Genomic DNA, 14016 nt, shown 5'->3' with positions numbered 1-14016 from the left:
ACACCCGTCTGTTCACATATTGTGGATTCATTCCTGAACTATTTCTTAACTACATTCACCTTGTTGTCTCCAACTGTATAAGCATAACCAGCCCTTCATTGCTAGGGTGTGTAAAAGAAAGTTTGAATTTCATGTAATAAGTTAAGACATATAAATAAAGATTCTCTTTAACAATATTTTTATGCCAAACTGTTTATTCATTAGAACAACTAATATATCACTTCCTACATTTGGAGATGTTTAATTGCATTCATAAATTAATGTTGCACTTAAAATAATGACACAGAATTCAGGTCTTAACCTGAGTATTTATTCTTGTTGTTACTGTTATTGATCAGTTTCTTTTTTAAATATATGTATATATATTGTTATTGGAGGGGCGACTGTATGAATGCTGAAAATTTCCCATCCGATGATTTTTTTTTAAATTTATTTATTTTTGCATAGATCTTGTGTGTCAGTGGATGACTTGTTCAAGGATGGGGAATCAGTACATCACAAAAACCATGCAGAAACAGTGAAAAGGCACAATCACCATAATTATCAGATACACCAAACTTCAAATGTTTACAGGTTTATGTTTTGTTTTTGTTTGTTGTTTTTTTAATGAATGAGGGAGGGGTTGTACCAACTCAGGTGTAATATGGACAAATCCTCCAGAGTATTTTTAAGCTGCCATTATTTTCAGGGCACAACATGATACTGAAAATCGCCTCCCAGACATTCAATGCCTTTTGTTTGAAACACCCATGCTGTTGAACAACTTCTAATAGCTATGTGGGAAAATACGAGCATGTCCATGTTTTTTTCTTTCTTTCTTTAATGCAGTACATTTCTTTTCATATATAGAAACTATTTGTCTTTTGCCTCTTTTTGTCCACATCCCCAGCATCCATCCACAACCAATTTTTGAGAACTTTCACGCAAAGCATAACACCTTAATGATAATCAGACACAACATACAGAAAATATGTTTCATTTTTTGAGTGAGGAAGGGCAGGGGGATAGAAAAAGATTCAAAACAGAAAACAATTTCCAACTGCAGAGTCATCTGTGGTGATTTTGCACACTTACATACACTTGTGATCTTTCACTGTTTTATTTGCAACAGATGGACATTATCTACCTCTCAGGCACAGAATAGTGTTGGAATACTGTGGCTATCATTAAAGACAGTCGTGTGTGTGTGTGTGATAAGTTCAACACCTCATATGCTCTGCATTATTGAGGATCTAAATGGTTACATAATATTTATCTTCAAAGCAAACAAAAAAAAACAAGGTAGTAGGCTATTCACTTTTTTTATATTTTGAGTGCAAAGACTTTTTCATTCATAGGATCACAAGAGGAAACAAAAAAAGGTACATCAGAAAAAAAATCTTGTAATGTCACTCATTCAAGCAAAACATCAAGACAACAATCAGAAATGAATCCACAGACAGTCTTTCTGTTGAACTCCTGCAGAGATGTATTCAAACTATGTCATCGTTGCTGTGTGACGTCGTTACCATTCATACAGTAGGTGCTGTGCGACACTGCCCTCTACAGGGCAGAGTTTGCCTATGGCACATTAACTGAGTCTAGTGATGTTTTGGGTGTTTTTCTGAGACCATTTGCAGTCTCGTCGAACCTCAGTCCCCACTGGGAACCTCAGCCCACAGTGGGGCCAGAGCCTCTGACATCTATAATGGAGAGTTGTAAATTGTTTTATAATATTTACAAGAAAAATAAATGACCAACACTTTTTTATATATATATAATTAGTATTTTCCCCAATATAGGAAAGGTTCTAGCATTTAATGTGCCAGTACACCTTCTCACACATCAGAATCCAAAACAAAAAAAAGTTTCACGAAAGAAAAAAATAAAACAAACAATCACACAGCACACTGCTAAAACTTTTACCCACACAATATCTGACAGTGCAAACTTACATCCATGTCTTAAAATAATTTACAAACATTAGTATACACTTCAGCACCATTGTTTAATATTGTCGAATACATATCAGTAAGCGAAATCGTAAAAGTGGACGATGTTAGAGCTGGATGTGCAAGCAACAAAAAGGGCTGGACATTTATGGAGTAGTTGGTAGAGCGATGTTGCGTGTTGATGAAGCGGTGCGAGGTGATTGCTGTATGACACTAAGAAAATTGTTGTTTCTATTTCTTTTAATACAGTGCCTTGCAGAATTATTCATGCGCCTTGAACTTTTTCACATTTTGTCACATGGCCACCACAAACTTCATTTAATTGGGATTTTTAGGGGACCAACCAAATTAGGGTATGATTGTGAAGACTAATCTTTATGAAAAAAAATGGTTACAATGTTGAATTGTTACAAGAAAACCATAATAGATCTAAGCCATATAAAAGACACAGCAAATGTGTGGGAAAGTGTGCTGGTCAGATGAGACTAAAGTGTAAAACTTTTGGCTTTCATACAAAATCTTGTGTGTGGCAGAAAATGAACAAGAACACAGCATTCCCACTGCTAAACATGACAGTGGCAACATCATGCTGTGGAGTTGCTTTTCTTTAGCAAAACAAGGAAACCGGACAGAGGTCATTGGTAAATAAGTAGCTAAGTAGCTAAATAGGACAATCCTAACCTATCTCCCCCGCAGTTGAGATAAAGGCAGGGGTTCACCGTCCAGCAGAACAACGACCCTAAATATACAGCTACCAGGGAATGGTTGAGAGTGAAGCCCTTTCATGTGTTGGAATGCCCCAGTTAAAGCTCAGACCTTATGACAACAGAGAAAATGTGTCAAAGCTTGAAAACTGATGTTCATAGACCCTCAGCATCCAGGCTTACTCGGCAAGAGATATTTTGCAAAGACAAATGGGCAGAAATGTATGGTTACATGTCCAAAGCTGGTAGAAATTACTTGCAACTGTAACTGCTACAAAAAGTGGTGCTATCATTGGCTCAAAAGGAGCAAGGTGAGCCACAAATTTCAGGTTTTCTACTTGTACACATTTTCTTCTACTTCAAAATTATTCTCTACTTGTTGGTCTCACATAAGCATGTAGTGGCAATGTGACAAAGTGTGAAAAAAATCAAAGGTTATAAGCCTTTTTCCAAGGTATTGTAGACCACTTTCAATATGTTATTGTAAAATTAAAAAACCCAACCATAACTACATAGTTAATTTAAGTTCACAGCACATTTTGTTGTTAAACATGGCTGGGCAAATGACATAACTCCTAGGAGAATTAATTTGTTAACTTCAAAACCAAATCTTTCCATCTGACTGCAGGAAGAGTTTTATCTTCTATCTTGGTGGAAATTTGCAAAAGAGACTTCAGATAAAATAAGATGGAATCCATGTTATGAGAACAAAATAAAGAGTTGCCTTCAATACCGCTTTTCACCTACCATGTCTTGTTGTCCCTTGTAACCCAAATGTTGAGCCCCAAATCTCTGAATTCTCACTTGCTGTTCTGAGAGTTAAACCACTTTTTTAAACCATATACTGAGGGATTCATTTTACTCTTTAGTCTGTTTTGCACATACTCTCACCATCTCCTACATGCTGTGGCCTTCTTCACGAGGTAGAGAAGAGAATCAATTGTTTCCTCTGGCAACACTCCTTTTTTAGTAAAGCAACTTTGCAGACAAACCAACTTGTGCTGACTTTTCTCTTCTTCTCACCAGACGGTATTTTCTTCGCCCTTTTGTAAGCAAAACTAACCGAATTAAAACCATGATCATGTTTATTAGATTTGCTATGAAGAGTGTTCCTGCAGTCAGAATATGAAAGAAGGGGCTATTTCAGTCTTATTTTATTTTTTATGATGGTTACACAGTATTATGGTTTTAAAGAAGAAAAATAAAACTCATATGTCTTTAAAAGGTTTTTATAAATCAATAAGACTCAACTACTGCCATTTTGAGAAATTAGAACTGGATAAAGCTTGAAAATGCACTTATTTTTTTATTTTTTGTTGTTTATTCCGGTGGACAAAAAGGGGGTAGTCATATCGTCTGTGAAGATCGACATTTAGTAACTGCTTCCTAACTGCAGATTGGATGAAAATTGACCAAGATGAGTCAATCTGTGACTCATCCTGACGTAATGTATGGAAATGGAAGCTGAAAATGCTGTGGGTGGACACGTGTTAACTATGGTGGATTCTGCCCTACAAATACCCCCAGACGTAAACAAAGCCCCTCTTTTTGATGGTGACCTTAGTGACAGAAGTTGCGCTTGCTGGGCTGGTGAAGGAAGGTGCTTCTGGCCTGCGAAGCGTGACGAGGGACCTGCTCCCTCACACGGTTTTGGCGTTGGATGTGGCTGCGGCTCAAATGGCGGCGCTCCATGCGAGCCTTGTAGCGCTGGACCCTGGCCACTTGGGTGACCTTGGCCAAAGCCCCAGCCTGGGCAGCCGCTCCACGGTTCACCCGAGTGGGCATAGTACTGCGGGTGGCTGGGGGAGCTGCTGGTTCAGTCACTCTGCTGCAAATAGGAAAAAAAAACCCCGAAACAGCAGGACTCTCATTAGTTACAAAAAAAGGTGAAGATGAGATATAGTGTGAATAAGAATTTCTCACCTCCCACTGCTCGCCAGGCTGACAATGCTCTCCTCCCCCACTACAGACAGGTTGCTGCTGGAGAGCATGGACAGGTTGTTGGGGGAGACATACACAGACATGCTGGGGTGCTCTATGAGCAGGTCCTCCATGGGGCTGGTCTCTGCCGTGGCTCCCTCTGCAGTGAAACAGGGGGGAGGGGTGACAAACCAGCTCTCATCCATGCAGCCTCTCTCTGATCCTGACCTACTGGCACCCCCACTGCCCCCGCACTCACTCCCAGAGCCTGGAGACATTGACGGGGTGGAGGAGGGCGTGGACAGTCTGGCCCGTCTCGGGAGGCTCACAGGTGTGGCGGCACCTAAGTGTGGTGGACTAGCACTGGGACAAGACAGGGGCTCCGAAGGTGCTGCTGGATCCCGTGTCTGACCTTTATGCGGCCTGCGACGCTTATGAGGCAGACGGGATGTGGAGGCCGGGCATTCAGTCCTTGTTTGCATGTTTTGGTGATCTGCTAATTTACTGTCAGGTGATGCTTGTGCAGTCAGTGGGGTTCCCGCATCATCCTCCACCTGCATCATGCACTCAGAGTCTTTTAAGGACATGGCACAGATGAGGTCAGCAACGGGAAGGCCAATAAAGGCAGGAGGATGATTTTAAAAAAGTTTTTTTTTTTTTTGCAAAAAAAAAAGTTTTTTTCAGAAGGCCATGCGGGACATGGAGGATCATTTTAAAGGGACCACATACGCACGCGCACACATACCGATGTGAGATATATAAGGGTGTTTAAACAAAATTTGGAAAAGGGGAAAAAAGAAGGGGTAAGGAAACACAAAACATAAAGGAGTCACATTATTAGTTGTGTTGACCCTCTGAAGTTGCAATGATGTCAGTGACATAATGTTTTGATTCTGCTGAGAGGTACTTTTGACGAGCTTTGGGTCAGGTAGCCCCTTCTCCATTTTGTACCCACATATTGCCATTTCATATCTTTAAACAAAATGATTGTTTCTCACAAATAATGTTTCTCACATCTTATGTTTATTTTTCTTCCTTGTTAAGTGTCTTAAGTATGTAAAAGATATTACTCTCATACCTCATCTACGCATAATTCAAAACTCAGTACCAGTCCATTTTTGTTGTTTATTACTCAATTAAAATAGTGTGATGAAAACATTACTCCTGATTTCCATGGATTGTCGTTCTAATGCTCAGAACTGTCTAATGAAATATGTCATATCTGCACCCTAAATCTAATCAAAATAACTGAGTGACCTCATGATTTCTAAAATATATATCAGACAGATAAATGTGTCTTCTTACGGTAATCTAAGAGCAGAAGATAGAAAATTACTTAGAAGCAAGTATATTGCTTTGCCTCGGTTGGCATGCGTTGATGCATGGCTGGTATGACACGTCATGTTTCTAACTGTTAATTTTTCAACCCCAAAGGTCAAGCAGAAATTGACCAAAACTGCAAAGACATCAAATGGCAAATGGACAAAATGATCAACACGACTTTTGGTGTGCTGATATGTGCTTGGCTCCATTAAAGGCACCAAAACAAGCTTTCTTTTTACAGCCGTTTGTCGAGATCCCACCATGAAGAAAAAGTGGATGAATGTTCCTGTGCTTTCATCTGCAGAGAGACTGCACTGGTGTCAGGGCAGCCATGTAGAGGTACGTCATGCCCAGATTGATTCTACACTGTACTCCATCGTCCCCATTTACCTTTCAGATTTTAACCACATTATGCAATGGCAAGGAAGAGATGAATATTTCTTACTTCATAACACACAAATTAATTGCACCATCAGGCATAACATTGTGACCACCACCCCAATCGTGAGTTGGATCCCTGAAAGGTTCCTGTGACATCTGGCTCTGGGTGTAAGCAGAACCATAAGCTGTGAGGCGGGGTCTCAAAAGACTGGACTTTAATGTCCAGTACATCCCACGGATTCACCTTTGGATGTACATCAGGGGACTTCTCTTCAAATAATTCCTGGCCTATTTCTGCTTTCTGGCAGGGAGTATTGTACTGCTGAAAGACAACCCCACTGTCAGGAAATATTGTTTCCACCTTAACTGGTCTGTAGCTATGAAGCTCCATAAATACCAATTTGAGATGCGACTGAAGCTACAGTCTGTGTGATTTGAGTCTTAGGTCCCCATGTTCATCACCAGCCCTATTTCTGATTCACCACTGCTTCTTCCTTTAACCTCTCCGACACTGCTGTCTACTACAAACTGCTCCTTGTCAAACGAAAATCCCTACATCCATTAACACGCATTTCTTTTAAGATGACAATCTATGTGTCACTTCACTTTTAGTGGTCGTAATTTTATGCTGGACCGGTGTATTTTCTACTGTGATGTTTAAATAAAATAACAGATTCCTCCCACCACTGCATCCCTGAACTCTTGGACTCACCGGCCAGGTTGACGAGCATCCATCCCTCTTCGTCGGCTTCAGTCACACATGGATTGGGTCCCTTCAGATCAGCTGTCACCTCGTCCACCTCCCCGAACAACAGGTTGCTAAGACGCTGAAACATTTCTGCTTGTGTTGTCAAGTTTTGATGCTCTCCCACAGAGAAAATGTATGCAGTAGCTGCCTTTTTTTTGTTGTTGTTGTTGTTGTATTTATCAACGTAAGAGTTGTTGTGTAATGCTGTTTGTCTGCCTGATGTTCTTGTTTCCACTTAAAGTCCTGTGCTTGAGCTTGAAGTTGACAAATCAATGCAGGAGAGACTTTAGTAGTGCAAATGTAAGGTTTCACTTGGTTTGGAACAAAGGCCTGGGGAGAAGAAGAGAGAGAAATTAAGAAATGTTGTTAATTTGATTAAACCTGTGAGTTTTAAAAACATGGTTGTAGCAAAAAATTGATAACGGAGACCATAGAAACTCCAAGCAGAAGGACCCAGATCTGTTTGAACCCATGAACTTCTTGCTTCAAAGCAATAGTGCTACCAATTGTGCCTCTGTGCAGCCCTCATAATAAACACATTCACAGTATATCAAACAGTTGACAGTCAATTTTAAGAAAAAGCTTTTCATAACAAAATGCCCCAGGATGATTTACTGGACTCGAGCCGCTACAGCGGATATCTGTTGTCACAACTGATTTTATTTGTATGCAACTATTGATTTTGATAATTATTTATTTTTTAAATTAATGTTAAGTTTTGATTTAAAATTGAAATGTATCGGTTGTTGGATGACATTGTTTTAAGCTCTAAACTGTCAATTACATTAACATATCTGTGAAGAAAACATGTACAAAAAGTGATTTATGAACAAAGAAATGATTCATTAAGGAAAGAGCAGAATGACAGTGACTAAACCTCCCTCCCCCAGTAGATCTAGACAACCAATCAGCAGTGACAGAACAGATGGATAAGCCAGAGAAAAGGAGGGTGGAAGAAGGTAACACAAAAGAGACTCCTGCAACAGCAAACACTGTGACTGGTTTTTATGCCTGCAAATAAAACCAGAAATGCAGCAACAACAGCTGAGGCAAAGGACAAGAGCCTCACCTGCATGTGAACATGATGATGTAATACAGAGCAATGTTTAAACAGTTTGCCCTGTCAACCTTCACAAGTTCAAAGGGCATATTTTATGTACTTAAACCAAGTGACTGTAACAAATACCACACATGGTCTCTGTGCAGCACACTGACACACTTCAAGAAATTGAAATGAAATTTATTTTTTAGATATTTTCCAACTCAATTGAAATTTGTCCCAAGTTTTTGTCAACACTGTCGGATATAAAAAGAATTTAAAAAAAATCAGGCATTATTGGGGGCCATTAGAACTTCAGAGGACCTCTTTCTTTCTCTTCCTTTGCTAAGAGGGCTAGGCAGCTCTGCTTAGCTTATATTATTCTTTAGATTTTTCTTCTGTTTTGTTCCTAAGTTGTTTGTCACAACCATGATCTGTCAACTATCTGTCAATAACCATCAATTTACAAAACTTTGATGAAAGTTTGTGACATAAATGTTTAATTTTAGTCTACTGTAAAGTTTTCATGGACATGATGAGCTATAATATGGCCTCCTTTAGAATAACATCATATAAATTGAGGTAGTTTGGCAATTCGTCAACTCAATCAGGGTTTTTACCTGACAGTGTGACTCTTTCAGTGATAGTGTTGACAAATCGCACTTAATCGTGCGGTTAATTTATTTGAATGTATTTTACATAAATGTCATTACTTCATATGTATCAAGTATTTCTTATTCCTCATTAGTTTGTCACCACCTTCAGTTGTGTGCCAACTCCATCATGCACTGTCATCTCCTTCAGATGGAGTTTATGTTGTTTTTTTTTTTGTTTTAAATAATATTTATTTTGTTTCTTGAGAAGCATTTGTCTGTACAATTGAGTAAAAATATCCCTAAAAGGGTCATTAAGAATTTTTTTTACATTTATTTCCATCGGATGGTGATGACAAAGTTCTGGGTCGGGTCCATTAAAAATTGAATTTTCAAAAAAAAAATGTTGCCTGCACTTTGGCATTTTTACATTTCCAAAACATTACTTGTCATATTTGCATACATAAGCTTGAGGAATAATTTTAAAAAAAATTTGGGAAAAATGTAAACCCTTTTTGTCCCACTTCTCAAGAATCACTGATGTAACAGGAACTTGTGTGAGAAGGGCAGCAAAACGAGCTTTGGCTCAGGGAGCCACAACAAGCTCCTAAATGCGGCCCTGGCTTTGCCCTCAGGTCTATAGGGAGAAACAAAAGCTGGTGACAAAAGCAATTTAATTACACAAGATGTTCACAAACTTACAATGCAGATATATTATGTATTAAACGCATAAATATCTCCAATTGAGACTTCCACTGAGGGGGAGGAGAGGAAGGAGCGCGATGGGCGGAGCTCTGGAGAATTGAAAACAAGAACCCTCTGACGTCACGTCGTGTCACGGACGCTGACTCTGAAGCTCCAGCCCATTTTGCGACCAAAGACGAAAAATAATAAAAAAATAAATAAGACACCAAACACATCGCAATGCAAGATCGTGTATTTTGAAACACATTCCGCTGTCCGCGTCTGCTCCGCATTTTGAAACGGCAAAAGCCGTCTCCTGCCCGACGACGGGTCCCGTGAGAACCTGCGCTTACGTAAAGCTTATGCCGCCAGCAGCACCGATATTTACACGGAAAAAAATGACAAAGACGCCCGCGATGTTTGTAAGGTAAATAAGAGCAGCTGCGGCTTCGGTTACAGGAAGCAGGGAGAGGTCGCGACTCCCTCGGTGGGTGTTGCTGGTATTCAGGTTAAACATGAATTATCCGCATAAGCTCCGCGGCTGAAGGGGTCACAGCAATGACAGCTGTGCCTCGGCGCGCCGCTCGCAGGGCATCCACTGGATCGGGCTCCGGCAACACCAAACACCGGCGTTGGTACCGAATTACTTGGGATTTTATGCAAAAATAAATGAACACTGAAGGTGTCCTCTAACCAAAAAAAAAAAGAGGCTGAAAAGACGTCAACATCCGCCATGGACCCACATCAGGATTTTGGTGCAGTTTGCAAAACAGCGGCCGCTGGCTGAGCATATATATATAATTTAAGTCAGGAAGGAGTCAATTTCATAGTAACATATGAGGGCAAATCGGCCTTCTCACGCATCTTATTCTGCCTTCGCATTTATTCACGTCCTAATAATAGATCATCACAGATAGAATACACTGCGGACAGAAATAGCCAACAGTATGGGTCACAAGGACAAATGCCTTATAACTGAATGCCGCATTATTCAATAACCAGGAAATGGTTTTGATAAATGCCCCCTCTCCATCCCATCCCCCCCAAAACCCCAGGATAACCAGAGGCTGGTTATCCTGGCAAATGTGTTGCCTTAAGATCTACAGCCAAGACACAAAAGACTAAACTGAAGGCAAACACAAAACGAAAACATTACATACCTGCCTTTGAGTTCAAGTTGTAAACGAGGAGTCAAAACACAGTAGAAACGACAACTCTTAAAGCATAGCTTTAGATATAGCCTTTACGTGAGGTAGTTGGAACACTAATATACAAAAATAAAAGGCTTTCTTCTTAGAAGAAGGGCTTCGTGTAAAAAAAAAAACAAATTTACACTGATGTTATCAGATTATAACATCTGCAATTGCTTCCTCCTCTCCTCTTTTTTTTTTGTTTCCTTCTCTGCAGGTTTTTCTGTTTATTGCTGCCTTCCAGCTGATCCTCGGATCAGAATGTAGAAACGTACAAAACAGCTGATTGTGAGATCACAATGTGTCGGCCACGCCTTTCGCACGCCTCCCAGATGGCGAGGCAGCCAATCAGAATATTACACCCGATAGGAGACGAGAGTCCTCTAAGCAACAGGGGTGGGTGGGGGCTGGGCAGGATGGAGCTGTCAGCCTGAACCCAGATGGAAATGGAGACTGATCCCTGATCAGCTTCTGCTTTCCAGGGGGAGGGTAAGCTGATCCAGGGCCTGCTCAGGGACTAGATGAAGATGTGATGACAGCAAAGTAATGTTTTAGTCAAAAACTAATTCCCCTGAAGTAAACATATTAGTCATAGTATATTAAAATAATACTTAACTCCATATTCGTGCTGTTCTTAATTTTTTATTTTTATTTTTTTGGTGCAAATTCATGTTACCTAATCCTATTTGCATGTTCTCATCTGACACCACACATATCAAGCTGATCATTAACTGAAAGAGATAAGCCTCAAATATTCAAATGAGTGAACAGCCACAGTGCAGATAGCACTAATGTTCTTCTTTTTTTTCAGTGACGCTGCTGGAATTTTATTTATGTAAATAGTCATCTCTTCCTCCCCACAGCATCACTCAGTTCATCCTACCTTAATGGGATGCACCTAAATGTGCCTTTCATCACACTGTATACCACCCACCCACTCCTACTGGCTTTTTATGAATGCAGCATCTGGGTGTCCTTTTGTTTTTTCTGGATCTTTGGTTTAAACCCCTGGTGGTGTTTTGTCCTTCCTGCAGTCTCCAATATCCTTTTTTTTCCCATTTTATGCAAAGGTGTGAAGACTCACATCATGGCACACATCCATACACACTGCTGTTGCCCACACTGGTGTAGATTTATGCTTTAAAAATGTAACTTCATAAAGAATTGCGCACCTGATGGATCGCCAAACAGCTTTATTCACTTCCACATGTCGGTGTAAATTGCAGAGAACTCGGGTTCTTCTGCATGCATGAATTCTCTCAAGTCTTCTGGTTTCACCACCTAAAAACAGTAATTAAGTTTAGTCACTATTAGTTGCCTTTGAGCTCTTTCCACGGTGTAGAAGAAGGACATTTGCTCTCTTCTTGTAATGGATATAAGTATATTAAGAAGGATGGCTTGTTGGATAATATTTAGTAGAAACACGTCTTAACAGGCCAACAGAAACTATAATTAAGCATTGACATGTCAAATAGCTTAACTGGAACCAAAGTTAGCAGTCCAATCTATATGGAACAGTTTAGAGTTTTGTTTTTTTTAAACTACACCTAGTTTTGGCAAATGTACAGTTTGTATTGCATTTGGTCCTTCCATGTGCTTTTGTGGAACTGGACCAAAATGCAGGCAGTTTATGGTAATTGTAGATATACTAGGATAGAAAAACAATCACTGAACAGAACATTACTAAACAGTGGAATCTAATAATACAAACCCTGCATGACAAAACTAAACAAAACTTAATCAAGTCACACAAGTTCATAAATTACCATGGACTTTTCTACTATTAAAATAAAGTAAAACCACTATGTAATTGATCAATTTTGATATTTCTATTTCTATTTTATTCCCAATCGTTTATCCTTTGCTCCTTAAAATAAGCCTTCATTTTTAAAAAGGTCTTCAGCTCTTCTCGGTCCACTGCTGCTGTTTATGCTCACATTTTCACTCCTACAACTGTTTTGCTTGAGCCACATCACACTGTCCCATGAATCATGAAGGCTTAAAATGCTCCTGGACATCAAAGCCTGATCTTGTATTGTGTCTTTGCATGGCAGAAAACATAACAGGAAACCTGCTGAAAGTGTTTTTTTTGGCACCTCCCTGTTAACAACCACTGATATTCAGTGACAGACATGAATTTGTGTATTTAAAAGCTGAAATCCTGAATGATTAACTAGATGGAAGATTTGTGAAGGCCTCACTTTGTTGTGACTGCACACTTCTGCAGAGTTCTCAGTTTTTTTGGACAACATACAGTTAAATGTGCAAACTCATGTCAAGTGCAAAGAATGGTATAAAAAAAGAGGTGGGTAGGAGATCTGCCCAAAGCTTGTAAATAAAGTCTGACTCCTCGGCTGCAAAGCAGTTCGTGTTTTGGTGCTCCACTGTAAGGAAGCAACCACAACAGAAACTCAGCTGGAAACTATGAAAAGAAATCACCACACCTGTCTCCAGATTCCTGCTGAATGTGTCACAGATTCCTCGTGAAGATGTGATGTTTTAAATAAAAGCAGTCCACAAAGCTGTCTTAAGTCTGGGTGGCGAGGCCGATACAGTTACCAGGTGCTGGGTAACTGAAGCATGTAGGCAACACCGAGAGACAGAAACACACCGAACACACTGACATCCGAACTCAAGTGACACGCTGAACACAAACATTCCCCGAGAACAGTATGTGCATCTTTGTCTAATGTTTGTGGTCTCTAGCTAATCGGGACAAGTCACAGCCCCGGTAGCGCTTGTTTTGTCATGCTGTAACATTGTTTTAATAGGTTTTTCAGTAGAAAGCATACAAAACATAAAACGGGTAGATACCACGATGTTTGTGTTTGCTATTATGCACTATAAATGCTTATAGTATCCAAAAGGCAGCAGGGATTATTGTTGTTTCCCTTATTTCACTTGGGTGCTTTCACCTAAATTCCCTCAGAGTCCTGCAGTTTTTTATGCTGGTTAGGAAACCAGGTGAAAGGTCGCAACTTTGTCGCCTTTATTGCTCTCTCATTTTAACAGCTGCTATTTACTTATCAAATGGTGGTAAAAGACATTTTCTATCTGACAAGTCAAACAGAAAAAAAAAAAGTCTGGTGCTTCACATTCTCTGATTTTACTTAGCTTATTTTAGCTCTTTAGTTCAGATGCTTAACTTCACAATATTTACCTTCATCTTGCATGTAGTGTCGGCTTTATTTTTAGTGCCTCTCTTGTCTTAGGCCTCCTACCGTCTGGCTGACGATAAGACAGCAGCACCCAGTGATAAGAAGTGTTACCACCGAAAAACTGGCACTAATTTTAAGAGATATGCAAAACCTCTTCATCTTCAGCACATCAGGATATCTTTTTACAAAAATGAACATACAAAATGTAGTCCCTAAATGTAATACAAGGGTCATTTTATAAAGAAAAAAAGCCACAACAATGTGTATTAATTTATATTCAGCTAATATTTTGTATAAATGCCTTTTGTTGCTATTACAGCTGCAAGTTTTTTGTTGGAATGTCTC

At 39.7% G+C, this 14016-nt stretch overlaps 1 protein-coding gene across 4 annotated transcripts; it reads right to left on the bottom strand.

Moving 5' to 3' along the window:
- Positions 1–800: 800 nt before the first annotated feature.
- On the bottom strand, positions 801–13006 carry LOC129370328 (tumor protein p53-inducible nuclear protein 2). Of its 4 annotated transcripts, none has more exons than XM_055046251.1 (5): positions 12958–13006; positions 11686–11794; positions 6972–7337; positions 4559–5129; positions 801–4463 (listed from the first exon to the last, which is right to left on the bottom strand). In XM_055046251.1, the coding sequence occupies exons 3-5, from the start codon at positions 7093–7095 to the stop codon at positions 4196–4198; spliced, it is 963 nt and encodes a 320-aa protein (XP_054902226.1). In that variant the 5' UTR covers positions 7096–7337; positions 11686–11794; positions 12958–13006; the 3' UTR covers positions 801–4195. The 4 variants fall into 4 exon arrangements, with proteins under 4 accessions (XP_054902226.1, XP_054902227.1, XP_054902225.1 ...); XM_055046252.1 differs by lacking the exons at positions 11686–11794; positions 12958–13006 and adding an exon at positions 10484–10762 and having other exon boundaries at positions 4559–4715; positions 4815–5129; XM_055046250.1 differs by lacking the exons at positions 11686–11794; positions 12958–13006 and adding an exon at positions 10484–10762.
- Positions 13007–14016: the final 1010 nt, after the last annotated feature.

This window comes from Poeciliopsis prolifica, unplaced genomic scaffold, assembly GCF_027474105.1.
Source record: "Poeciliopsis prolifica strain line A6 unplaced genomic scaffold, Auburn_PproV2 SCAFFOLD023, whole genome shotgun sequence".
In the NCBI taxonomy this organism is placed as follows: domain Eukaryota; kingdom Metazoa; phylum Chordata; class Actinopteri; order Cyprinodontiformes; family Poeciliidae; genus Poeciliopsis; species Poeciliopsis prolifica.
Note: the sequence above shows the minus strand (reverse complement) of the source record. Positions and strands in the feature narration are given on the sequence as shown.